Here is a 26116-nt window from a genome sequence, read left to right on the forward strand (position 1 = left end):
AGCTGCCATGAGAAACTTGACTTTCTGAACCTGGCCCATCTGCTTGCCCTCAGGGAGGACCAGCCTCACCAGCAGCTGGAAGAAGCCTGGTGGCAGTGTCCAGCTGGCCACCAGCTGTGACACACCCAGCATGATGGTGATGGTCCTCCTCATTTCCAGCGCTGAGATCTGCTGGCCAGCCCCCTGCGCCCCTGCCTTTGCCAAGCTCTGTGCCCATGTGCAACATGTTTTTTGATTTCTCCTGTCTTGTAGTCACCCAGATCCTGCCCTGGCTCTGGGAAGGCCTGGGAGTGCTGGTGCCCACCCTGTTCCCAAGCACACCCAAACGCATTTATGAATGCTTCCTCCATGGGTCCTGCAGGAGATGAGGAAGTCTTTGCCCCAAAATATTGTAGATATTGTAGATATATCAAGAACACAAACCTCCAAGCCCTGATCAGAAGGGTAATCATTAGGTAATGATCTTCCTCTGAAGTGCAGGATGAAAAAGATCAATTGCTACATTCTGTTTGTGTGTGATATAAGTGGTTTGTACACTTACAGTGGATGACAATTACGTTTGAAATTCAGTTATGGTCCTCTGAGGTGAAATGCTGACACTTTGTCTCCAACACACATTTTTTAATTGTGGTATGGTCGGAAGTCAGATTGTTTCCCATGGCTTTCTAAAAAAGCCACGGTTGTTACCAGGTCAGCAATATTTACAGTTCTTTTCCGGTGGGCTAGCAGGTTTCTTTACATCCTTATTTAGTCGTGTTGGGAGGTACAATGTATTTTTTTGCAATTCCTGGATATTTTGATCGAAGAAAGGAATTGTAGGTTCTGATAGGTACTCCAAGAAAATGTAACGTTTAAACAGTTTCAAAAGTTTCTCATTTTATAAGTGAGTGAAGAGTGACGGTACACAAGGCCCTAAAATGTCCTTTGTAAAACCAAAACCACGTAGATCACTGCAATTCCCACAGAAATTAAACAAGTGTAACTTACAAGATTTATCAGCTGATTTAAGAAAAAAAACAACAATAAATGCATTGTAATTTTATAAGTCAGTACTGTGCAGGGATTGAAGAAGAGGGACGGCTACAATAAACTTATCTCTCTCCCCTATTTCTGTATCTGCACCCTGTTAAAATTATGCAAGAAATGAATAATATTTCAAGAGGAGCTCTGATGTTAAGTGCCTGTTTTGAAAAGTATTGTATGTCACTGTGTAGATTACAAAATTGCTATTATGCAACAAGAGAGACAAGAGCCTCTGAGACTATTTTGTCACCGGAGCTCAGCACATGGCCCCACTCACGGAGGCATGAGGAGTGGGGTGCTGGAGCCAGCAGGCACAGGCAGAGGGCCGCCGCTGTGTTTACCTTTGCTAACCCTTCTGACCTTACAATCAGCTCTCTTGAAAGTGGATTTTAAAAACCTTAGGTCAGAAAGCCTTGAGGTTGGTATATTGATTTTTTGTTTTTAATTTTATTTTTATGCCACAGCAATGTAGTTTGAGAGGAAAAACATCATCCACGGCCATGGTACCTAGACAGTATCCCATATATTTTATTACTTTACTTTCCAGATAGTGTCGTGTTCCAGCAATTGAAAAGAAAACGTTAGTGTGGTCTGTGCGCATTCTCGCTCGGTGACGTCTGTGAGCAGCTCAGGTAGGGAACATGTCTGAAAGTTGGTAAAACGAGTGGCCCAAACCGGTTCTCAGCATTCCAAATCACTTCGAACGGTGTGACACGGTTTGACCGCAAGCAGACCCGTGAGTGCCCGCACCACCGCCCGCAGTGCTGGCAAACCCACCTGAGGCGGCTGCGGGGAGCTCAGCGCTGAGGACGGCGGATGCGGCGCCCGGGATCCCCGAATTCCCGGCCGCAGTACCCCCACCTGCCCCTGGGCAGGGCTTCACACTTCCCACCCGAGGGAACTCCCTGTCGGCGCGGCTTTGCGCTTGGCAGAAAGTTGTGCGGGCGCCCGCCCCCGGCTGCCCCACGGCGAGGCGGCGGCGCCGCGGGGGGGTGCGGGCGGCTGGCCACCTCCCCGGGCAGGCCGGCGGGCCCGGGGCGGGGCGGCAGGGCCCGGCCCCGCTGATGTCAGCCGGGACGGGGGAGGAGGGGAGGGGATGGGAGGGAGGGGGAGAGGCCGCCCGTGTTCCGGGTCAGGCGCGGGAATGCGCGGCCGCCAGCAGCAGCGCTGCGCCCGGCGCCCCGCGATGCCCCTGCGGAGAGGGCAGCTGGCCGCCGAGGAGCAGTAGGGGGACGCCCCCCGCCCCGCTCCGGCTCCCGCCCATTGTTCTCCCAGGGCCGCCGCGCTCGGCCGGGGCCGCTTCCCGCCGCCGGCGGCGGCGCGCTGGATGCGGGTTGCCGCCGCCGGCTCGCCGGGACCCGCGTTGCGCGGCGGCGGAGGGAGCAGCGGCTCCTGCGGCCGGCGGGGAGGAGGGGGCGGCGGGGAGCGGCGGCACCGCCCGCCCCGCGGCCCGGCCCCCCCCGCCCCGCGGCGGGGCGATGTTCCACTGCATCCCCCTGTGGCGGTGCAACCGCCATGTGGAGTCCATCGACAAGCGGCACTGCTCGCTGGCCGCCGTGCCCGAGGAGATCTACCGCTACAGCCGCAGCCTGGAGGAGCTCCTGCTGGACGCCAACCAGCTCCGCGAGCTGCCCAAGGTGAGCGGGGAGCGGGAACGGGGGCGGCCGCCCGGCCCTGGGGCCAGTCCCGTCCCAGCGCCGCCGCGGCCCGGGGCGGGGGCCGCAGGTGAGCCGGCCCGGCGGGGTGAGGCGCCGCCGCACCCGCCCTGAGACTGCGGTGGGGGGCTCCGGGACGGCCTGCGACTGCGGCGGCATCTCGGCGTGGGGCGGCCGGGGCGGTCAGCCTGGGGTAGTAACCCCAGGAGTTACAGGAAGAGCCCGAGTCTCGAGTTAGGGTTTAGCATTTCGTGGTAGTTTGATGGTAAGTGAGCTTTCACGAGCAAAACCTGGCATTGCGCGTCTTTTGGGAGAAAAAGTGCTGTTTGGAGGGCCGAGGGCTGGAGTCACAAGATGTGAAAATATGTTGTGATTAACATCCACGTCATTGGAATTACGAGACTTTGGAGGGTATTAAACCCTCCCCTTTTTTCCCCTTTCGATAGATACTATCTGCTCTGTACATGGGGAAAAAACAAAACCCCTGTAGTAGATAACAGTGTTCCCGTTTCTGCTTTCCACTCCTGGAAACTTCATCATGCAAACACAAGAGGCGAATAAGCTCTTTGTTTTCCTCCGTGTTAAGTCTCACATAGTTTTGTTTTCCTTCTTGCATGAAACACATAGCCAAATTTTTGTACATGATACTTTTTGATAGTGTTGTTACAGGAGAATTTACTTTTAATTCAACATGGTTTTGAGACATCGGGGTGGTACCTGCCAGCATGACTTGCTGGCTGGCACTTGCTCCTTTTGCTAGAGAAGCTACATCAGAGCAGTTCCAGCGAGGCACTGTTCTACACTCCACATATACACAGCGAGTGGGAGGTGTCATCAGCTTTTGACTTGATGAACCAAGGGCATTTTTCAGTGTTTCCTCTTTAAACTTTGGATGCCTCAGAAAGCTTTTTGAGTTGTGGTTGGTAGAGTTTGACGCTGGAAGGGGAGGTGTTATCTGGAAGTTGCACCTTAAAAGTGTGTGAACTAATACTAGTTCTTGGAATCCAAGAAACTGAACTTACTAGCCAGAGGAATTTTCAAAAGCACCTTTGTTTCCATCTGAATTAAAGTTGGTCTGTTCATACCAAAACTTAAACAGTCTTACTTTTCTTTTTTTAAACTCAGTTCTCTTGCATAAACTGTTTTTTTCAGTCTAGGTGGTAAGAGTAATCATGGTGGAGAAATTTTCCTGCAGACAGTAGCAAAAGATTTTCAGTTGAACTGATGGATTAAATTTGACTTTTTCATTTGAAAATCCAGGTTTGCATCTTGTTGTGACTGAGCTCTTTATCCTCCTGAAGTAGAGCAAAACTGGTTTACTTAGCCTCTGTGTGGGTGCTGTTTTTACTTCCAGCAGTTTCTGCCAGCTTTGTGCACAGACCAGACTTGGGAGTCTCTTTTTGTACTGGACTTTTCTTCTTAGTGTTGGCTTTCAGGCTTGTACCCTTATTCCAGAGATATCAAATGTGCTTGTAACCAAAATCCCATTGAGACCTGTGACTCTCTGTTTTAAAAAAATAATAATAAATCCCCTTCAAACAGGTTTCTGTGTACAAATGTAAACCATGGGTGTAAATGTCTGTTGTTCATGGTACTATATTAAAGAAGTTTCCTAATATACTCCATTTATTTCTGCAAGTAGACTGCAACTATTCATTCTTTCTCTTTTTCCTTTAATTGTAATATGTGAAACAGCCTTTTTTTGTCCTGTGATAGCTAAAAAGACTGCTTCTTCCCATTGCTTATATTTGTGTATATATGGAGTCCTATACATGTAAAAAATAGCTGATGGGGTAAAAAAAAAACCCCAAACAATAAAAAACAAACAAAAATACCCTGGGTTCCTTGGCATTGCAGTGGAATCAAGCAAAAGTTGAAGTTAGAAAGAAGATTTTTGTATGTGCATGGATCAGATTACAGGAGTGCCTAAATATACTGTAGGAATACGTTTGTGGGTGTTTAGCTGGACTTGAAGGAATCTGATGAAATACAACCACAGAAACATAGTATCTGTCCTGAGTACTTTCTGCCTTGTCAGCGATGCAGGAAGGCATTTTTATGAGGGCTTCCTGCACAGACCTATGAACTTTTCTTGTCAGTTCCTTATTAATGTTTTCTGATAAATGGAATATAGTGCCATCATCTCAGATAAGTGTTGACTCTGTAGGAGTTTTGGGTACAAAAATATAGCTGCAATCCTGGATGTAAAACTAATCTATTGAAGCTGGAAACAGAGGGGGAGAGCCCTGTTTAACATTTCTACCAGGAAATGGTCTTAAAAGTTCTACTGTAGGAATCTGGCTCAGGAGAATAGTGGAAGTTCTTGCTGTGGAGGGTAGCTATAGGGTACACTGCTCATTCTCATTAAAAGGGTAGTGTCAGTGCAAAATATGGATACAGAATTGGAAATAAGTACAAAAAGCTGGGGTACACCGTACCTCTTGTGGAGAAAACATGAGGAAAATCATTAGGGCATATAATTAACAAACTGTTAGGTCAGCATAGATCTTAGAGTTTGTTTAATCTAGTGTAATGCATTTTATTAGTCTTACCTCCATTAAGTTTATTCTCTATGTGCATAAAGGCGGTAACGCTAGATCAAACTGGTTTTGGGCGCAGTTCAGGCCTAAGCAAGTCAGATGTGTGTAACTCTCAGTGGCTGGTTAGTTTGATGTTTTCCTGTACTTCATCAAGTCCTGAAGTTCACAGTGATCTGTACCAGTTCCTGGTGAATCATCTGTGGGCTGCGCTGATGCCGTAATATATCCCGTAACACCGATAAGGTGTTTGTGTCACTGAGATGGCTGTAATCCTCCTTAGGAAACTGCTGCTGTAAAGGCTCACCTTGAAATAGTGAAGAGGAATCACCTTGTGGGTTCTGTGACTTGCCAGCAGAACTTGCGGTAGTTGGATGGAGGATGAAGACCCCAACTCTGCTGCCCTGATCTTCGTTCTAAGCACTGGTAGTTCAGACGTCATCTTCCCATCGTGGGCAAGCGTGGCCTGAAATGGCTGTTTCAGCAGGCAGGAGGTCTTGTAACACTTCTGAAACCAAGCAGATATTGGCAAGTTCTTTCCCCAGTTTGCCATGTGGCAGGTCTGGGACACACATGATGGTTTCATCTCTAGGCAGCTGCTTTCCTTCCACTTGCACATTTTTTTTCATCCCTTCAAATGTAAAGCTTTCCGAGGCAGATAAATACCAGCAAGTGGCATGTTGAAATACATGGACTTACACTTTTCCGAAGTTAATGGGGCAATTTGTGTTGGATGCACATGCTTCTCCCCTTCTTTCCTGTTTCTCCCTGCCCTCATTTCTTTTAAATAGCAATGAAAGGTGTTCTTTGGTTAGTATGCTCCTTACGCCAGTAAAATAATACACTCTGGTACACTCTAAAACCTCTTGTTTTGAGCTACGGAAATAGTCTTAGGCTTTTTTTAATCTGCAGTCTTTGCTAGAATACTGAAAACCTCTATTTATTCCAGAGGAGAGTAAAGCATGGCGTATGTTAGGGTGCTGCCACAAAAAGAGACACACACAGAAGTCTCCTCAAAAGACAGAAGACAACTTAAAGAATTGTTATAGCATCTTGATGGGAAAGGACTATTGGGAAGACTCAGCAATATTGCTCTGTTGTGCATTATGGGAGTAATCTGAAATATCCTGAATACACTTGAATTACTTTGAAATAATTAATTTATTGGTTTTGTTTTTGTTGTGTTAGCTGACCAACATGTATGGTAGAATTCTTTACCTCTTTCTAAGGGGAGAAGGGTTCATCTGAAAAACTTCTGAAATGTCCAAGAAGCAGAAGGAGATGCTTTTGGCCCCCATTGTTTCCACTCCTCCCCTTGTTTACTTCCTTGTGCATTAATGGATACATTGACCAGGAAAAGAATGTTCTAGCTCGGTTTCTCTGACCCCCTTTTCCCTACAAATATATATTTTTTTCCCTAAGCTATACCTGTAAGCCTCTCAGGATTGCAAGTTAATAATTTATATTTGTACAGGTACATACAAATTTTTTTAGGTGGTTTCCTATTTCAGGACATAAATTCTTTCCCCAGGTCTCCTTAACAGCTCTGATGGATCCCTGGATCCCTTCCTCAGCTGCGTGATGGAGAACTTGTGCTTGTGTTGACAGGGACCTTTCTCTGCTGTTACAGCTGGTGTCTCAGACTCTTTCCCCTGCCTGTTCATACTTTCCCATCCTCCCCCAGCCTTGATGTCCCAGGATCTTGCTTACTTCCTCCCACCCAAACAGCTCTGTCTGCCGTGTGTTTCTGACTCTCCGCTTCCTCTCCTGTCCCTTCTGTGCTGGATTCTTGACTACCCTTGCAAACTTTTTTTTCTCTGTTTTTCCCACTCTGCTCTTTCCCTTTCCTTTCTGCTGACTCCCAGGTTCCCTCTTCTGCCCTTGCCCTTCCTGCAGGATGAGCCGGCATGGTGGGATGGATGTGCTGGAGGAGCAGGCTGTGAACTCTTCAGCTGCTGGTGGTTTTCTACAATATTGAGGTCTCTCAAGCCTTTCTTGGCAGATGTGGCTGCTTTCCCACAGAACAGCAATTCCTAGCAGACAGCATGCTTCTCACCACTTCTGCTTTACAAGACAAATTAAGGAGCTGCACCCTTTGGTCTCAAGAGGAAGGACTTTGTATAGGACCAGTGGTAGAGTGTGGCTCTTAACTTGCTTAAATAATTCCTTCTCCTGTACTGGATCCCAAGTGTCTTCCCTTGAATATTTGGTGTACCTGATTTGATTGGAAAAAAACTGTGTGTGCTCACCAGTGTGCATAGAATGACTTAAAAAATGTAGCTTACATGGGTTTTTTCCTAAACCTGAACCATTTTTATTTTCCTTAGAAGTGGAAACTTGAAGGCTTTTTCAACTCAAGCTGTAATGTGTAATATATAATTTGCTACATGTCAAAAACTATACTTCACCAAAGAGCAGGCTTTCTGGCAAATTGCTTTGATAGAAGAAAATAACACATTCTGCATGATACTTTTCAATAGGTTCTCTAATGAAAAGTGTCAGATAAAAATAAAATGCTTTCAATTCTATAGATCAGCCTGTAGTTGATTAAATGTTGTTTCCTACTCCTATACGTTAGAATTTAAGGGCCAATGCATCCTGTCAACTTAATTGCTCTGTGCAGTACAAAACTAGATCTTTGCATATTTTTTCACTATTTTGTAAAAAAAAATATGATTTTTTTATGAACCTTTGAATGCATTATTATATTTTGGCTTTTACGTTCAATCACTAGCATTCTTTGCATTGGTGGGTGGTGGAAATAGCTTATAACTCTTGTTTTGCTGCTGTTGTGTCTTGTGGCTGCTCAGTTGTTCTCAAAGGATAAAGACCACTTTCCCATGGGACTTTTTGCAGATGTTGTTTATGTGAAAACTCAAATGGCAAAAAACAAAATTTCCAAGTTTTGTTTATGCACTTAGTTAAGTTTAAGCGTCTGCTGAACTTTCTTCTTTTGGGGATTATTTTTATGTAGCGTTCTTAAACCTAATCTGATGCAACTCTGAAGCATTTTGCTTCTCTGTTTGAGCTTACAGATTGTATCTGTCATCTGTAATTTTTCTTCTTTGTGTGATATGCTAATGCTTCTCTGTAGAGTTATTTGACTGATGTGAGACCCCTTCCCTGAGAGACCTGGTTAAACCCTGGCCTATGCAACTCTGAAGCATTTTGCTTCTCTTTTTGAGCTTACAGATTGTATCTGTCATCTGTAATTTTTCTTCTTTGTGTGATATGCTAATGCTTCTCTGTAGAGTTATTTGACTGATGTGAGACCACTTCCCTGAGAGACCTGGTTAAACCCTGGCCTCCTCCTGTGTCCCAGTTTTTGGTTTGGAGAAGCTGATGGTGTGCTGCTGCTTGGCATTTGTCTTGGGCAGTGCCTGGATCTCTTTATTGCATGTGGTGGTGAAATCCAGGCTGCTGTTATCATACCAAAATCTTGTGAAAGCTCCTTCAGAAAGAGTCTCTCTGTTCTTCCCATACCACACCTCTTTCTCACACACAAAAACCAAAAGTGTGACCGAATCTCACTATTCTACTATAGTTTCACCCATTATGAAACCATAAACCTGGACGATGCTTCCTTGGTCAATGGCCAGTAGTCTGCTGTGGAAAGAGATGATATCATGCATTTCTCCTTATGGGTTGTAACCATCCCTTCTTAAGATGTAAACATGTAGAATTTTTATTTCCTTTTTTTTTCAAATGTATGGATCTCATTGGGATCAGAGATGTGGTGGGATATGTGACATGACTGAAGTGCTATGGTGGATGAATAGAGGCTCTCTAAGAATGGCAGGCCAGGAGGGGTTGCCCATCACATGGATGTGCAGGGATATGTGAAGCTTTGCTTTGGGATGCATGATGGGCCAGCTGAGAGCAGGTTTGGATTAGTGGGTAGCATTGTTTTGGGTGTCTGCTGTAGACTGGCTGATTGGGAAGAAGTAGTAGGTGATGCCTTCTTCAGATAACTGGAAGAAGCCTTATGTTCGCAGGCCCAGGTCCTCATGTGGGTTTTGAACTACCATGACACCGGCTGGAAGGTCAATGCGGTGGGACATAAGCAATCCAGGAGTTTTCTGGAGTGTATTGATGACTTCCTAATACAGATAATCAAGGAGTCAGTGGACAGAGGTGCTCTGTTGGACCTCATAAACAAGAAAAGATAGGGTGAGATGTGAACGTCAGGGTTGCAGTGGCTGTAGTGACTGCGAGATGGTGGAGTTCAGGATCCTGAGAGGAGGGAACAGGGCGAAAAGCACCATTATAACCCTGGGCTTCAGGAAACAGACTTTGGCACGTTCAGGCATCTGCTTGGGGGTGGCTGGTAAGAAAGATGTTTATGCTGCCATTCAGAGGAACATTGACAGGCTGGAGAAATGAGCAGAGAGGCGTATTATGAAGCTTGATAAAGAAAAATACAAAGCCCTGCATACACTTGGGGAGGCTGGGGGTAAACCACCTGGAAGGCAGTTTCAGAAAAAGGTTCTGGGAGATCTGATGGACAAGGTGACTGTAAGCCTCATGGCCAAGAAGGGCAATGGTATCCTGGGCTGTGTTAGGAAGAACATTGATAGGTGATCCTTCTCTTCTGGCCAGCACTGGGGGAAAACACACCTGGGTAATATGTCCAGTGCTGGGCTTCCCAGAAGAGGGTCCTGGACATAGCGGACTGAGTCCTGCAAAGGGCCACAAGTGCTTAGAACACCTGTCATATAAGAAGAGGCTGAAAGAGCTGGGATAGTTTAGCCTCGATAAGAAAAAGGTGCAGGGGGCTTATGGTTATAGATACATGATGAGAGGCTGTAAAGAAGACAGAGCAAAACTCTTCTCAGTGGTGCCCCATGACATTATAAAAGGCAATGGGAGCAGACTGAAACACAGGAAATTTCACCTGAAATAAGAAAACATCTTTGGTCAGACACTGACACAGGTTTCTCAGAGAGTTTGTGGAGTCTCCAATCTTTGGAGGTGCTCAAAACCTAACTAGACATGGTCCTAGGTGACCTGTGCTTTGAACAGGGGTTTTAGATCAGATCATCTCCATTGTTTCCTTCCAACCTCAGCTATACTAGTATTCTGTAGAGAGCATATCAAGGATTTTGCCTGCTTTAGCTTTGTTTTTAGTTATGTGACTAGAATTTTCATGTTTTTCACTCTTCATTTACGCCCAAATATTGAATTGTGTTCTACTTTTAACATTGATAGTGTCATGGTGTTTTTATGCACCTTGCTGTAAATCCTTGAAGAATATGCACTAGATGATTTGAGCAGCATGTACCTCCAGTTAATATCAGAGAGAGAATTATGCCACTGTGTGGAATTGAAGTAGACTATATATAAAGACACAGTAAAAGTAGTTTTACTGAAAGTTTAAGAGGTTTTTTTTAAGTATGAAAAGTGCTATCTAAAATTCTTTCTAAGAAGACCGGCAACTTTACAACAGCAGTGCATTGAGAATACTTGCCTTTTGTAAAAACCTTTTGTGAGCATAGTTAATTAGTGCTAGTGTGCAACAGATGCTTGAATTATTAAAATAAGTAATGGTTTGTGGAGAAGCAACATTGGGTCCTTGTATTAACATTCCTCTAAACATAGAACACTGTGTTGAAGGCTCCACATAAGTTTGTTACCAGATAAATATCTTTAGTTTTTCTGCTTGCTTTCAGATTCTGTTGTATTGCTTGAGACTTAAAGAAAATACTATACCTTTTGACAGCACATTTGAAAGATCACCATCTGGGAGCAGACGGAGAACTTAGTCTGGTGTCCCATATGAACTCTGACGTTCATGTTAATGTCCATGAGATTGTTCAGAAGATTTTGAAGTCCATATGGTTTGAAATATATTCTAGTGCTAGTTTTTTTTGTAGTCCCAACATCCCACCTAGTAACAGCTGAGTTCTGCTGATTTTTGGCTTCAGTTGGAAGAAAGTAATTTTAACTTTTTTCTTTCTGTAAGAGGTGTATTGTTGTAGTAAATTGATAGCATCCCCTTCTCCACGTGATATGCACAGATAAGACAGGGTTTGTAGGCAGAGATTATACATCCGTAGTTCTAAAATAATTTTTATGATTATATCAATTGTTCTAAAAGAAGATACCACCTCTTTTCAACAACCTTGTGTACTGGAAAAATGCATGCTGCAAATTCATTAGTGATATTCAAAAATGTGTGGCATGTGTGTGTGTTTCTTTTTTTTTTTTCCTCCAAATAGCAAATGCATTTAACTGCAATGAATCTATGTTTCATTGTAGAATGTGTTTTTTGGCCAGTCTTAAAGGCAGAGATATTCCCTCCCACTACTGTACTCTAAGGACTATGGAATCAAGTGCTCTTTAACCTTTGTTGCCTCTACTGTCATTTCTGTTCTGTCTCCTGTAGACCCTTTCCCCACAACCCTTCTGCCTGACTGGTCCTCTGTGAAACCCTGTTTGTTGCCCTCACCAGCTGTCCCTGCTCGCAGGTGAAAGCAGGTGCTGTGACTTGAGGCATCTTGATGTTGATAGCAGGCTTTGTGGGAGATGCCAAGCTGATAGCTCCCATACTAGACTTCACCGGAGTGGGCTGGGAGCTCATTACGCACTTCATGAATCCCAAATAGGATCCAGCTTCATCGGCATTTGGTTGTGCAACTAGTTAGGATGTGCTTCTAGGGGAAGGTGTCCCTTTGAGTGCTCTTTCTGGTTTTCCTCAGTGCTCCTGCTACTGGTGGGTGTCTCTGGGGTAGATTTTAAGACCATGATGTACAGGGTTGCATCCTAGAAAGAGTTTTTTGTTTACAAGTTAGCTGTGGCTTTTGGCTGGGAGCGCCTTGCGACTTGGCCGCAGGGCAGGGTGCATTGCAGCTCACTGGGGGTGTCAGTGTGGCCGTGGTTCCCATCAGCTCCAGGCTGGTGTGGTTGACCACGGACTGTAACCAATGTCTGAAATCCCACTGGTTAGCGGAGGGTGTGCAAGTGCCCTCTCCTTGTGAAATCCTTAACACTGAGTGTACTCTATGGATGGTCTTTCAGAGAGTTTATGACTTCTACAAGAGGAGGTGGGGAGGGAATAAGGAAAAGCTCACCCTTCCCTCTTCACCTTTGCCCTTCTGACAAGTGGGCAGAATATGTTTGTATGTACACCTGTAGGAGAGCCCAGTTATCAAACACATCACAGGAAGCAGAACGCTTGAATTCAGTGATGCTTCTGCCTTACGTTATTTAATCCTTATTCTCCTTGTACCGTCCTGACCACCAAGCAGCATGTTCACCTGAAAAAAGGTTGGGCTTCCCCTGCTCTCTTGCTGAAGCCATGCAACAGTGCAGACAAAAGCCCCCAACTTCTAGGGGCCAGAAGCAGGTGATTCTATCATCTAGTGACTGGGAACCTCGTTGGGGAGCTGGAGAGTGTTGTGTCAGCCGTGCTGCAGGGTTATTTCACGGATTTGGTGCCTTATCTCTTTCACTGCTTTGCTTACCAAGAATGAATTGCAGCTTCTGCTTGTGTTTGCCTGAAGAAAGACCTTTTTCTTTCTGAGGTCTTTGAGGCAGTATAAAAAGGGTGGGGAAGGACTGATTGCAGTTTCCCTTATCTGTCGACTGAAGGAGGACACGTAGCTGGTGAATGAAAATGAACAAATGACATGAACGCTTTCCCCATTGATTTGTGTTTACAACGTAGGAGAAGAAAATGAAGCCTGAAGTAAGATTTGAGGCAGGAGTGCAATTAGGAGTTATGTTTGCTATGTGTCACTTTTTAATTCTAAAGCACAGATATCAGTTATAGATTTGCAAAATGGGTGAAATAAATATATTAAGAGATGGCGTTTAAGAAACAGGACATAGTAATGTACTGTGTCTTGGTAGTTTACTTAATTCCTGTTTGAATATCAAGCTGTAGTTTCCTGAAGAAGCCTTAGCAGTTGAGGCAGCATGCGTATGTTGAAAATCCATTTTGGTGTCTAAGGGAAACTTGACATAAGAGCAAGTACTCAACAATTTTTAAGCTTGTCAGCAACAACTCAAGTGTCTGCACAACCCAAATGTATCTATCTATCTGCCCTGTTCAAATACAGTCCAGAAACTAGAGTTAATTTGCAGATTTCTTCCTTCTCTCCTTCATGTTCTTATTTCTGCTGCTCATGCTGGCCAACCTTGAAACTTAGGCAGCAGATTTCATTAAAGTCTCTAATTTTCATTTTCTTTTCTGCTTGTAGTGGCCTTTTTATGGAAACATTTTGCTTAACACAGTAATCAGTTAGTTACTCTACCTATGCCAAGTGGGTTTGGAGTTTGATATGTCTCTAGCAGGGGGTGTTGCTCCTCCCCTTGAACATTAACTGCAAGTAGGTCTTCGTGCCCTCCTGTGGTTCTTATTTCAACTGCCTATTGTTTTCATCTATTTCCAGGTTGGTGTGGGGTTTTTGTGGTTGTTTCTTCCCCCAGCATTAGGAAAGGTGCTGAAACACTCAGGCAAAGATTCTCATGCATTTCTGGTTTTGTTGCAGGAGTGGACTATTGAAAGAAAAGCAGTGACATGTTGTTTTGGCCACTTTCATGAGAGAAAATACTGAGTTCTATCAATCCTACTAGTTTGACTTAATTCTGTTAGCTTTTATTTCTAGAATAGAGTGCCAGTTGTAGTGATATTCTTTAAAAAAACAAAGTATAAAAAATGAGGGCTGTGGAATCACACTGTCTGTTTATACTTTTCAGTGAGTCATGCACTCATCTCTTTTTTTTTTTTTCCTTTCGCTGGCTGACATCGACCCAATTTTGTCAGAATGAACTTTTAAAAAAAATATAGTATGTGGCTAGGTGGAAGAGAGAGACTTGGTTAGTTTTCCAGTGAGAGAAGGGCACCATTCAAGATGTATACTCTTAGAAAACCCATGTAAGAGAAACCTCTGTAAATTCTGTGATAGCAGGAAAAGCTTCAATTCAAAGTTCAGAATTGCCACCACATAGAAAGTTGTATGCTTCTTTAGTGCTGATGCTCGTGGAATTATTTGCCTCATCGAAGCGCTATTAGTTAGGCTGGCTAAACTGAGCAGCATTAAAAGTGTTGCCAAAATCCTTGCAGAGACGTTGGGTCAGCAATCAAAACCCGCTATGACAGTGTGCTGGGTGGATGTGCTGCCCTGGCCAGCAACCCCATCGCACCTTCGTTCATGTTGGAGATTTTAAAATAGAGGCTGAATTGTGTCTGATATATTGAATCAGGAACATGTTTCTGGTCAGCATATATTTAAGAAATTACAGATTTTAAAATATATATATATGTATATATATATATGTTTTACATTTCTTGAACTCTATTCAGTAAGCTCTTAATTATTTTCTTTCCTGTGGTCTTTTTGATGGGTAAAACAAATATGGCACAAAGGATGTGCTTGCCCCTCCAGTAGTGCTTTAGAGCACTAATGATGTGCCACAGATAAAGGAATAGTTACTGCAATGGGAGTAGCATGTACTAAACATGCAAGAGAAATTGAGTTCTGTACTTTAAAGGAAGAAACAAACATGAAGTTCAAAGAAATGCCATTCACGTAACAGCATTTTCTGATTTTATCTAGGAAATGGTGTCATTCATTAAAAATTGTTATGCAAACTAGAAATAAGGCTCCCAATTCATTTTTCTTTTAAGCAGTCAGTCAAAGAAACAGGACTGTCTTTAACTGTTGTGTAATTTTGTCTGTTGCACACATGCTCTGCACGTTTAATAAATCTGTACAACACTGACGTGTGGTGCGCTGAGGGCCTGAGGGCCTTCGAACCTTCCTAGGGATGCCCAGCTCCTGGTAGCTTTTTGATGACCATTTTGTCTTTTAACCGTGCTCCTCTTGTCTTTTAGCTATGGTCTGCCTGTCTTTTCTTATTTGCCGCTGTAGAGCATCTCTAGCAAGGACAGCTGTTGCTTATGAGAAGATTCGTAGTGGAACATCAATATTTATAACTGTCATATAGTCTAGCAGCTACACACTGGCTGATGAACACTTTTTGGAAAGTATTTACTTTGGACAGTATTAGGAGAAATTGAGATTTCTTCTTTGGTGTGTACTCCTGCTGTGTTTTCACAAAAGGATCTTTAAGTGCTTTTCTAAGTTTGTGATGGATTCTTGGTTTAGTCATATTAATAAATATTTGGCAAAAGGGATGCATTTGTTTTAAAAGATAAAAAAAAAGTTAATGAAAATGCAGTTATGGATCTTGTGAGGTCAAGGAAGGATTAAAGAAAAAATTTGTGGCTATTTTAATTGTGATGTATGTTTTTAGGGAGCTAGAAATGTGAAATAGTTACAATTTCAACCCTGTTACCAATGGCCTCTAATACTTGGGGGCAAAGGGAAGAAGTGCCATTCTAACTAAAAAATTACTCTGAATTTTTGCATTCAGGTCTGGTGCATCTTTTGACTGTCAAGTGTTTACAAACTTTTTAAAGATCTGTCATTTTTATTCCCGAAAAGGAACCCATGTTTTTGAGGGAAAGAACATTAATTTCAGTTATGTTTCTGCATCAAGAAACAACGACGTCTATTGAAAAGACTGGTGCTGAGGTTGGAAAACCTTGCACTTAAAACCTGATTTATGATCTTGGGCATAAGATGCTCAAACTAAGATTGAAAACCTGTGTCACAATGCAGATTCACAAGACCATGTTTTCACCTTGTCTGCTAGTACCATGTGTGTCTTGCTGCCGGTTCTTGTGTCAGTCCAAGGTAGAAACGAGTGACATTCAGAGCGCACACTCCAGCACCTAAAAAAAAAAAAAAAAAAAAAAACAACACAAAACTAAAAAAAAATAATAAAATATGCTAATTTCCAAGAAAGGATTGTAAGTGATTCAACGTAAGTAGATATCCAAAACTTGCTAGCACCTTCCTATTTCCCTGAGGGGCAGAACCCATGAGGCTGCAGGCACACACACATCAGGTTGTGACTGCTGGGCAAAAATGTGTGAGCAGTTCTGGGGCCCAGAACTTGAGGAGTTTGGTCAATTATGGTCAAGGCGACTTGTGCATTAAGTCGTTTAATTCTGCACAAACCCTCACTACTTGCAGTCACTCTCATTCAAAGGCCTGCCTGGAAAAGAGGAAAGCTCTGATGAGCTAAGGGCTCTCCAATTTTCCTAGGGGTGCCTGCATCCTAAGAGGTTTTTAATGACCGTTTCATCTTCCAGTCACTGGCTGCTCCCAGTGCCTGGCATTGACCTGGCTTGCAGTTGGGCCCGTGTCCTTTGATGGTTTTGTTTTGGGGGGGTGCCAGACCCTCTGAGCCCATAGCTGAGGGCAGGGACGATTAGCAGCCTGTCTGTGTTGCATGTCCACGTCCTTGCTGTAGGGACACAGCTGGGCTGGGTTCCTGTGCAAGCTGTGGAGACCTGGAATAATGTGTATCCCACTCAACTTTCGTTAGTCCTTCTGAAATTGGGTGATGGAGCAGAGGATGTGTGAGGCTGGAAAGTCTTCCCAAGGGAGGCTGGCTCGGTAACCTAGTTGGTTGCTAGCGTAGAAGACCTTGGCAGCCCTTCTCTGTGGGTTTTATGGATCATCCTTTAGAAGTGTCTCTCTGTATTAACTTCTTAATGAGCCCCGGTGTGTAATTAGGATGCTTTTAATTACCCTGCTGGGTAACCTCACCCATCAATGATTTTGAAGCAGGCACTCTGGATTTCACTAGTGCCTGTGTACTGTGATCTTTAATAACAAGCTTTACAGATGGCTTTTTGTAAAAATAAGTTTTCATTTTAGGTAAAACAGATTATACTCTGTTTACATGTAAAACGAAGTGTTCATTCTGATGAAGCTCTGAAAGAGGTCTGCATAACTGATTTTAAGCAATAACTTCAGTTAGCTCAAATTTTGAAAGCAGCGTCAAGTTATTTCTTATCATTTATCATGCTTATACGTGAGTCGTTTTTCTGATGTGGAATTTTTTTCTTTCTCTTAGCCTTTCTTCCAGCTTGTGAAGTTACGGAAACTTGGACTTAGTGATAATGAAATCCAGCGGCTTCCTCCAGAAATAGCGAATTTCATGCAGCTGGTGGAACTTGATTTGTCTCGAAATGGTAAGCTCCAATGTTAATTTATTTGATTCTATACTGCCCTATAACGTGGTTCATAAAACTGGGTTATTGAGGTTTTTCTGTCTCTGAAGTTGCTGTCTGTGTCCTGAAGAATGCTTTTCCATGTAATTCATGGATTTGCCTGTAGTTCTAGACAAGGAGGAGGGAAAGAGCAGAGGAGAGCTGATGATGGAAACATAGTGATAAAATAATGCTTGCCTGTAGTTCTACGTTTCTGAGAGCCTGCTCTATTTTTCAGTTTAAAGAATGCTTTACATCCTGTTTTTATGTATCTGTCAAGATGTTGGTCTATTTTTTTCCCCAAGTTCTCTGAAATGCCTAGCATTTAAGAAAAAACAAAAACAACCAAACAGCTCCTTTCTGACCAAAAAAAGGCTGCCTATGGGTTAGAAGGCCAGTTCCTTATCTCTGTTCTGCCCTTAACCTGTGCTAAGCAAGAGGCAGAATGCTGGTATTTCTAGTTGTACTTCTGGAAGAAGATTCAGTCTGTTTGCTGCCTGCAGAGATAAATTCAGAAAAAGATGCTGGGAGAAACTTTTACAATATGCTGTTGGAAAACACATGGGTTTGTCATTCGGTTGTAATGTTTGCTGCTTATATTTTTCTGAGCTGTAATGGAGTGAAAACTTTTTTTAAAACTTTGTGTGTGTGTGTGTGTGGCCTGGTGAACCAGTTCTGCAAGAAGTTCAGGGGCTGGTGGGTCACCTTTGCCCAGCCTTATGACCCAGTGATCTAGAAACAGCATGTTACCAAATTAGAGCAAATGTCAGCTATTTTTGCTTCCTTATATGCAGTGGATATGCACAAAATGCTCTCTGAGGTGTGATGGATGGAGTGGCAGAGAGCAAGGTTGGGTAACCTTGTAAATAAGGGAGGGAGGTAACAATATTTAATAGAAGAAATAGCATAATGGGGAGCCTTCTTTTCCTTTATGGTTTAACTTTGTATGGACCCTTTGCCACTGAGGAATATTCAGTGACCACTTCACCTTCCTATAACTAGCTGAAATTTGGATCTTTCCTTTGTTTGGTGTTTTTAATGCCATCTTTATCTGATAGTATAATTAATGAAGCGTAATGAATCTCCAGGCAGTTGCTGAAAAATTTATGTGAACCATATAATTTAATGCACATTTACAAAACCTTGTAAAAGAAGAAAACTGGGAAAAAATCTGAGAGAAGAAATGCATTGGTTAAAACATTTTAGAAATACGTGAGCATTAATTGGTATTTTGGCTACCGAGTTTGGCTGAGTTGAGTGCTGTCTGTGACAGACCTTATACAAAAGGAAGCACTCTGGCTTAGTAATTCTCTTTGCAAATGAATAACTAGCTGCAAAAGAGCTGGTGGATCAGAGCCATGTGAACTCTCCTCGGCCTGACTTGGAAGTTGGCTTGAGAACTCGACTGTAACGAGAACAGATGGTGTGAACATTTATGGCTGGGTAGGTGTGTGTGTGCCATTAGAAGTTACTGCACAAGGAAGTGTTTTCTCAAGTGACAGGCTGGACTAGTGCAGATGGCAGTTGCTTTCCTATATCCAAGGTTCAGTGTTAATTGCCCATTTTATTGCACTACTTTCTCTTCTCCACAGTTCATTACAGAAGGTGACTGATGCTTCTTCCCTCTGCTTAATCACGTCACAGTTATTGCATGACTTGACTCTTCAAATGAAAAATGCACCGCGCAAGGTGGTGCAGGGGGCTGTGGCGGAAGATGACTGATAGTACTTTCCGCTGTTTGATCATGTTATGGTTGTCTCGCGGCTCTTCAAATTAAAAGGCAAAACACGCACCATCTGGGATGCTGCAGGGGGAATTCTCACATAAGCTTTTGGAGATTGACAATATTTTCATTTCTTAGCTTTGTATTTTAAACCCACCTTTCAATATGTCAGGTTCTTAAACTGCCAAAGGTTTCTTCTGCTCGGTGGTTTGCACTCCAACAGTGTTTGTTTTTCTAACTACCAAAGTACTTAAAAAAAATAATAAAAAAAGAAACTCTTTGTATTCCTTTCAGGCAGAGAAAAACAGCACAGCTTTTCAAAACGCAGTATGCTGCATGAATAGGAAAGTGTGATGGTGACATCTGAACTTGAGAAATAAGAGATCATTGTTCTGTGTTTTTTGTTATTTTAGCTGTCTGGTTTGGTGCACTAATTGCTTTCAGTTCTGGCCATTCTGTTTATTCAAGAGATTAAAAATGCAAACATAAATTTATTTAATGTTCTCTGTGCAGGAGTAGGCCTTTGTCCTGGTTTTGTTAAAAAAAAGACCAATTCTCTTTTAGTGATTTTTTTTTTCTCTCAGCTAGGTTCTTCTAGGTGGCTGTACTTTTCTGAGTTTTAGCGTGCATATTTTTCCTAGGATGCTGTACTCGGTGCTGATAAGAGACCAACGGAATGCTGAAGAAGCTCGTGTTTAGATTTGTTACTATGGTAGCTAAGAAAGACTGATAAGTTTTCCCCAGTTCCATTGTGAGAGGGGCGTGTTTGAGGAGGGGTGGATGGAACAGGTGCCTAGAACTGACCAACTGAGGATCAACTGAGTATTCCATCCCATGATTGTCATACCCCCTATATAAGATGGTGATCACGAGGGTCACGCTCTCTTCGACCATGGCCGGCATCTGGAGAGGACCCTGTCTGTCTGTCTGTCTGTCTGCCTGTGACCTACAGGCCTCAGGCCCTGCATCCCGCAACCAGGTTCGGGTTTGCTGTGCAGTCCCGCCCGTGACTTCCGGGGCCTGAGCTGCAGCTGCTGGAGCCGCCAGCTCCGCACACCCAGCTCTGCTGCGGGAGTGACGCAGCTCCACATCGAGCACTGGAGATTGGGTTTGTATATTTTGTATGTATATTCTCTATTTATTAGTAGCATTAGTAAAAGCCTTTAAAACCTTCCAACTTGAAGTCTAAGTCTCTCTTCCTTCCTCCTTATCTTTCCAATCATCTTTCGGATCTAAAGGAAGGGGTGGCGGGAGGTGAAGGGAGTAACAGGGAGTGTCTGACACGGTTTATTGCTGCCTTGCCTTAAACCTTGACAGCCTTTATATTTTAACCTCTCATCACAGGAGGAGGAGCAGGAAAGGGTTTTGAATAAACAGAGTACTTTCATTTCATTTATCTCGTGATAAAATGGTAACATGTCTTCCTCTCTCATACTTTCTAATTCCTTGGTCAGTGTATGATCCTTGAAGCTCTGTGAGGTGATGGGTATATCATAGAATCATTTTGGTTGGAAAAGACTTTTAAGTTCATTGAGTCTAACTGTTAACCTAACACTGCCAAGTCCACCATTAAACCATGTCCCTGAGAACTTCAACTATACATCTTTTAAACACCTCCAGAGATGGTGATTCAAGTACTCCCATGGGCCTGTGCCTGACAACCCTTTCAGTGAAGAAGTTTTTCCTAATATCCCATCTTAACCTGCCCTGGTGCAACTTGAGGCCATTTCTTCTCATCCTATGGATGTGGGTGCATTTCCCAGCTGCCATGGGCAGCTGCCCCTCATGCAGCGGTGAGGTGAGGCGTTACATCTGGAGGTGGGATCAGTGCCTGAGGCAGGATCCCTCCTGACTCTTTGGAGGTTGCTTTGGGTGCCCGTGCAATGCGCAATGCGGTGTTATGCGCTGTGTAAGTTGCCCTAGTTCGTAGGCACTCAGGAAAGGTGAACAGGGAGTCTCTAAGGTGTGGCTTTCTTAAATTTCCAAGTGTTTTAAAATGCTCGAGTCACGCTAGGATATGTTAAAAATGTTCTACATAATTAATCCTTTAAGCAGTTTTTGGTTAATAAGTGAATAGAGAACTACAAAAATCCTTCTAAGTAAAACTCTGCAGTGGATGTAAACTTCATGCTCCTGGGTGTATGTGAGAAAAGTCTGGGGAGGGTAAGGTGACAGCCTTAGTGGTGCAGAAAGAGAAGGATTTGGGTAAGGCTAGGAACCATATAATCTTATACTTTTCCTGGATTATTTGCATGTTGATGCTATTCCTGATGGCTCTGGAAGGCCATGTGTTCATGCAGATTTCCTAGGAAGCATCCCCACTGTGCTTTTCTAGTCTGGCAGAAGCTGTTATTTGAGCAAAATTGAATGGCTGAATCAAGGATGGGAGTATGAGAGGGCAGGGAAGCTGTGCTAAGAAAACAGCATACTGATGGCAAAAACTGTAAAGCTTATTTGGCAATGCTGTTTATCTCTGCCTCTTGGTCTTAGGTTGTTCAAAAAGCTACTGTACTAATTCCGAGACTAAAGAAAACAGACTCATAAGATTTCAGCAGTGGATGCCTGAACTTTTGAATTGCTGGCAAAGTGTGTCTGAGGCTTGGAGTATTCCTTTCCCAGATGGATGCTCAACTACTGTGTGTCTGACGCTAGTGCTGGTTCCCTCAGGCTCCCCAAGCCTTGGTAAAGCTTTTCCTGGATTCTCACATTGCTGGTGAATTCTGCAAGGACACTGGGTCACTGGAGCCTCCTTGCTTGACGTCCTTGAAGTTTGGGTAGGGCTCCTGTGCTTTGCATTGAGTCTCAGCACAAGTGTTTGCTCCATGTGGTAGAGGAGAGATTCTGCTCTAGGCACTTTTGTGCTGTTGTTTTGTTTTTGTTTTTTTTTTTTTTTTCCCCACAGCACTTGGGTACTCTCCAGGACAAGTCTGAAAAGACCCTGTGATTCATAAAAGAAGTGCAGTCTCCAAAGGAAGAAATATGTGCTCAAATTTCTGCAGTTTTTTCCTTGTGTCTCAGCTGGCACTTTAAGCTTCCCTCTCTCCCAAGGTGTATGTCACTTGTTGGAGATCCCTGGGAATTGTGGCAGGCTGCTGCCCATGCTGCTCATGCCACAGAGGTTTCCTCCAGTGAATCCCTCTCCCCTTTTCTTCTGCCCAACCCCTGGAGGCTGAATTCTTAGAGCTTAGGGCCCTGCCATCCCAGCTTCATTAAAATGTTAATAGGTTTTCTTGTTCTGTAGCTTCTTCCAGACAGGAGGGGCGATGCATAAAGTTTCTGTAGTTAATTTAATGCATACTGGTATTTGGGATTACATATGCTATGTATGTATACTGTGTTCTTGCAGACGTGGTAATACATTGCTTTTTAGTATCCCTCTTCTCCAAGAAGAGGGTTTTCTATTTGCCTTTGACAAGAATTAGATCCTGCTCATTCCGATTTTTGTTATGATATTGCATGCTCCTTAAAGTGCTCTGAGAGTATTAATTTAATAGTAGTATTTTTATTTGAAAGAAATTGCCACCCCCACCCACCTCCCCCCCACTTTCTTTTAACCTATGTGGTGTGGAAGGCCTTTCACAGATTGTCAGCATCTTGTTTCATTCAGCTCTTTTAGGATAAGAAGAAAATCACTGTGATCTTTTGCACTGGACAGTGGCTGCTGGGTGTTAGGTGCTGGGGTGGCTTTCTTGCCCTTCCTAGCTGCAGGAGTGCCATTTGAACATCCCGCTGCCCATCCCCTTCTTGGATGAAGACTAACCCCCTTGCTTATGAAGATGAGCCTCTTGCACTTCTGTGTCTGCCTGCACATTGCTGCCTCTCTGTGATAAGACTCTGGCAGGCTTCTCTACTGCTGCTCTTCTTGCTTCCACTGAACGTGCCTACCAAGGACTTGGTCACACAGTGCGGTTGCTGTGTACTGGCAGATGTGCACTCAGTGCAGCAGCTCTCTAGCTGGCCGCAGGTGAGGGGACTCGAGTTGGCTGTTCCTCTGTGGAAGTGCTCTGTTACCTTGTGGTTTGGTCTTGTGTCCAAGCCCTGAGCCTCAAAACAGTGGAAAAGATGCAAGTGTGTGTGCAATGGGAGAATTAAATGTTTTTTTTATAGTCTTCATAGATGAATTCTGCTGCTTACTCCGCTGCCAGCAGAGCTGAGATCTGTTAACTTTGTGCACTGTGGAGCAATGGGCTCACTGAAGCATCTACTGAGGAAATCTGTGTGTGGGCAGATCTCGTTAAGCAATATTTGCGTCTGCATGATGCTTAATACCAAAATCTCAATGTGGTTCTTTTCTTCGATATCCAATAAGAATAATACTGTTTGTTTAATGAGTACAGTTTCATACCTACTGTAGAGATAGATTCCAACTACATGATCTATTAGTTGCTACCCCTTTCTGTAGTTTGTGGTGAAACTGATCTTAAGACTGTGTTGATAGCACAGTTGTTCTGGACACAAGTCTTATGACATCAAGATGTTCTCATTCCAAAATCCTTTCTCAACACAGTTATGTTATGGCAAATATGCTATCATTTATGTGAAAATGATAACAGATATCACAGAAGATAAATGTGCCACTTTAGGATACTCCTAACAGTAGAGGTGGTTCCTCCTCAACAGTCACAACGCTGCAGTGTAAGGAGAGAGCTGGTGCTATGCATGGCTGGCAGTCTGAGCAGTGTCTGGGATTTTGGAGGTCACTCTTTGGCAGCTGCAGGCCGGTGTCCCAAATGCTCTGTGAGCCTCACTTTTACCTTTTCCGTGCTTCCAAAATGGGTTATAGTTGCAGATTTAGAAGCTTCTGTTTTGTCTTCAGTTATCAGGGTACTTTGAGAAATCAACCACAACGGTATTTAACTGTTCTACTTTCAGTTGCAGGTGGTTTGATATTACTGCTTTTTATTTGAAGTGTTTATTCTGTTCATATGCTTTACAACCTAATTAAAAGTCTCTTTAGGGTTCTTAGTCATCCTCAGGACACCACACTCATTGCGTATTGCATGATAGGTACATTTTATTCAACAAGTCATTTAAAGCTTCCTCAGAAGGGCGGGTGAGCAGGTGGAAGCTGACATGTGGAGCATCAGTCCATGCCACTGGAGAGCGGTGTGGAATCTTTGCTTTGCTTTCTGGGGCTTCAACTCACTTGTTTCTATCAGTGCATGCATGCTAATGCTTGCCCTTTTTCATTCACCTATGTGCTCTCACAGATACACCTGGCATAGGTAGGATTACCTCCCTGCAGCCCACAAAGCAGGTGGGCATACCGCTTTTCCTCTCCCGCACCAAAAGCAGGATAATCAGTGTTTTCAAACTAGAAATACTGACAGAGGAAAGGCTTGAGCTCTTGTTTCAGTTCACTCTGGGCTGGTGACCCAGCTATTTTACATTGAGGACATAAGCTAATCAGGCAGAAGCACTCTAAATCTTCTGATCCTGTTGTGCAGCCCCACATGGGCCCCGCTCTCTCCTCCTTCAGCTGCTGCCTCCTGCCCCGCGCTCTCGCCTGGGGTCTGGCTGCCCGCTCTGCGCTTCCACGGTCTCCAAGCAGAGACCTCTGCTGTGAAATCCTCCTCTGCTCTGCCTGATACCAGCTGCCCTGACAAGAACGTGCTGGTACAAGTCTGGTGGTAAACAGCAAAACTCAGAATGCTGAGAAATTAATGTGAATTGACACTTTCTTGCTCAGTGGACATGAAAAAAAAAGCCAGCAAGCTGTGTTATGAGGCAGTATAGTTGGTAAATGCATCTTTTTTTTTGTTAACATGTGCAACTGCTGGATGTTTGTTTGCATTCTGAACTGATTTGTGGCCAGGTGAGCACTTAGGGACAAGCAAGAATTACTCTCCTAGTGCTCAGTAGAAGTAGACCTGTCTTGCCTGGGACAAGAAAGCATCCTGTGAATGCACTCACTGCAACGCTGGTAGTGAACACATTAAAGCTGTGGGACATCCCACCAGAGACTATCGTGGTTTGTATGGTGGGAGAAAGCTACTACAGATGATCTTCAGCTTTTGCCTGGGTCAGGATGGTGGCTTTTTTTTTGTGTGTGTCAGTTTTTTTGTGCTAAACAAAACAAAGCTGCCTTGTTGCAGACTTGAAGATCACAGAATTTTTCACTGTTTTAGATGGTTGCTTACTAGCAGTTGTGTTAGGTGCTTTTTTCTTTTTTTTTGACACATCTAATTTCTAGTGACATATTTTATTTGTAGTATCTCTCATCCCGCCATTGGTGTTGGTTTAAAACCTGTGTTTTAAAAACATTATCGTCTTCATAGCTTACACATGAAGTTTAGGGGTTGATGTATGAAGCAGACAGTAGCAGACTACTAATTGCTTTTAGATTCTGGAGCGCTGCAGAATCCCACAGATGTGTAAAATTCTTACACACTTTGAAGAAGTGATGGAAGAGTTGATGTTTGTGAATCTGTGTTACTGAAATGAATTTATTGGTAAATTGGAGGAGGAAGTGAGCTTTGTATGCAGCAGGAGAAGTAAGGTGAGAGAGAAAAGACCCAACCTCATCACCAAGCAAGGCCCTTCGAGGAGGGGAAGGAAGAAGCTGTAACTGCTGACTGATTCGGAAAGAGAAGATAAGTGAAATCTCATGATGGAATAATCTAATTAGAGAAGTTTAGAAGGTGTTATTTTAAAATGGATTACAGAAAAGTGGATTTTTCCATCATGGTATATTCTGCCAGATTTAACTGTTTATTCTAAGGATGACTTCGGCTGACGTACTTGCATGCTTATCTAGCAACGGTGCCTGGCTTCATCCAAATTCAGGAGAAGCCTATGAATTTTGAAGTTTTTTGGGGGGGAAAGTTTGGAGGTGTGTTGTGTTTGGTTGTGTGGTTTATTTTTTGTTTGGTTGGTTTTTTTAGTGAGGTTAGGTAGTTGTTGAGCGTTTGCTTTATTTTTTTAAATTTTAAATCAGCAGGACAAGTTGGAGACAGAAACCTTTGGCATGATGAAGTATGAGCTAAAGCGTTCAACATCAGACAATCTATATGGGAGCGACATAAATACTTAATTTTCTGGATAGTCTAGATTAGAGATCATAAAATAGAGATCTGCAAACAGGCTTTGTTAATTGTTGAGTCCACGG

The 26116-nt window shown here is 43.5% G+C and overlaps 1 protein-coding gene across 1 annotated transcript in view; it reads left to right on the forward strand.

Moving 5' to 3' along the window:
* Positions 1-2135: 2135 nt before the first annotated feature.
* The window catches only part of LRRC1 (leucine rich repeat containing 1), a 71729-nt gene continuing 47748 nt past the window's right edge, over positions 2136-26116 (forward strand). The window contains exons 1-2 of the mRNA XM_065056112.1: positions 2136-2660; positions 17150-17267. Of these exons, the coding sequence (XP_064912184.1) occupies positions 2502-2660; positions 17150-17267 (277 nt within the window). The 5' untranslated portion in view covers positions 2136-2501. The remainder of the gene's footprint in view (positions 2661-17149; positions 17268-26116) is intronic.

Source organism: Columba livia, chromosome 3 (assembly GCF_036013475.1).
Source record: "Columba livia isolate bColLiv1 breed racing homer chromosome 3, bColLiv1.pat.W.v2, whole genome shotgun sequence".
NCBI lineage: Eukaryota > Metazoa > Chordata > Aves > Columbiformes > Columbidae > Columba > Columba livia.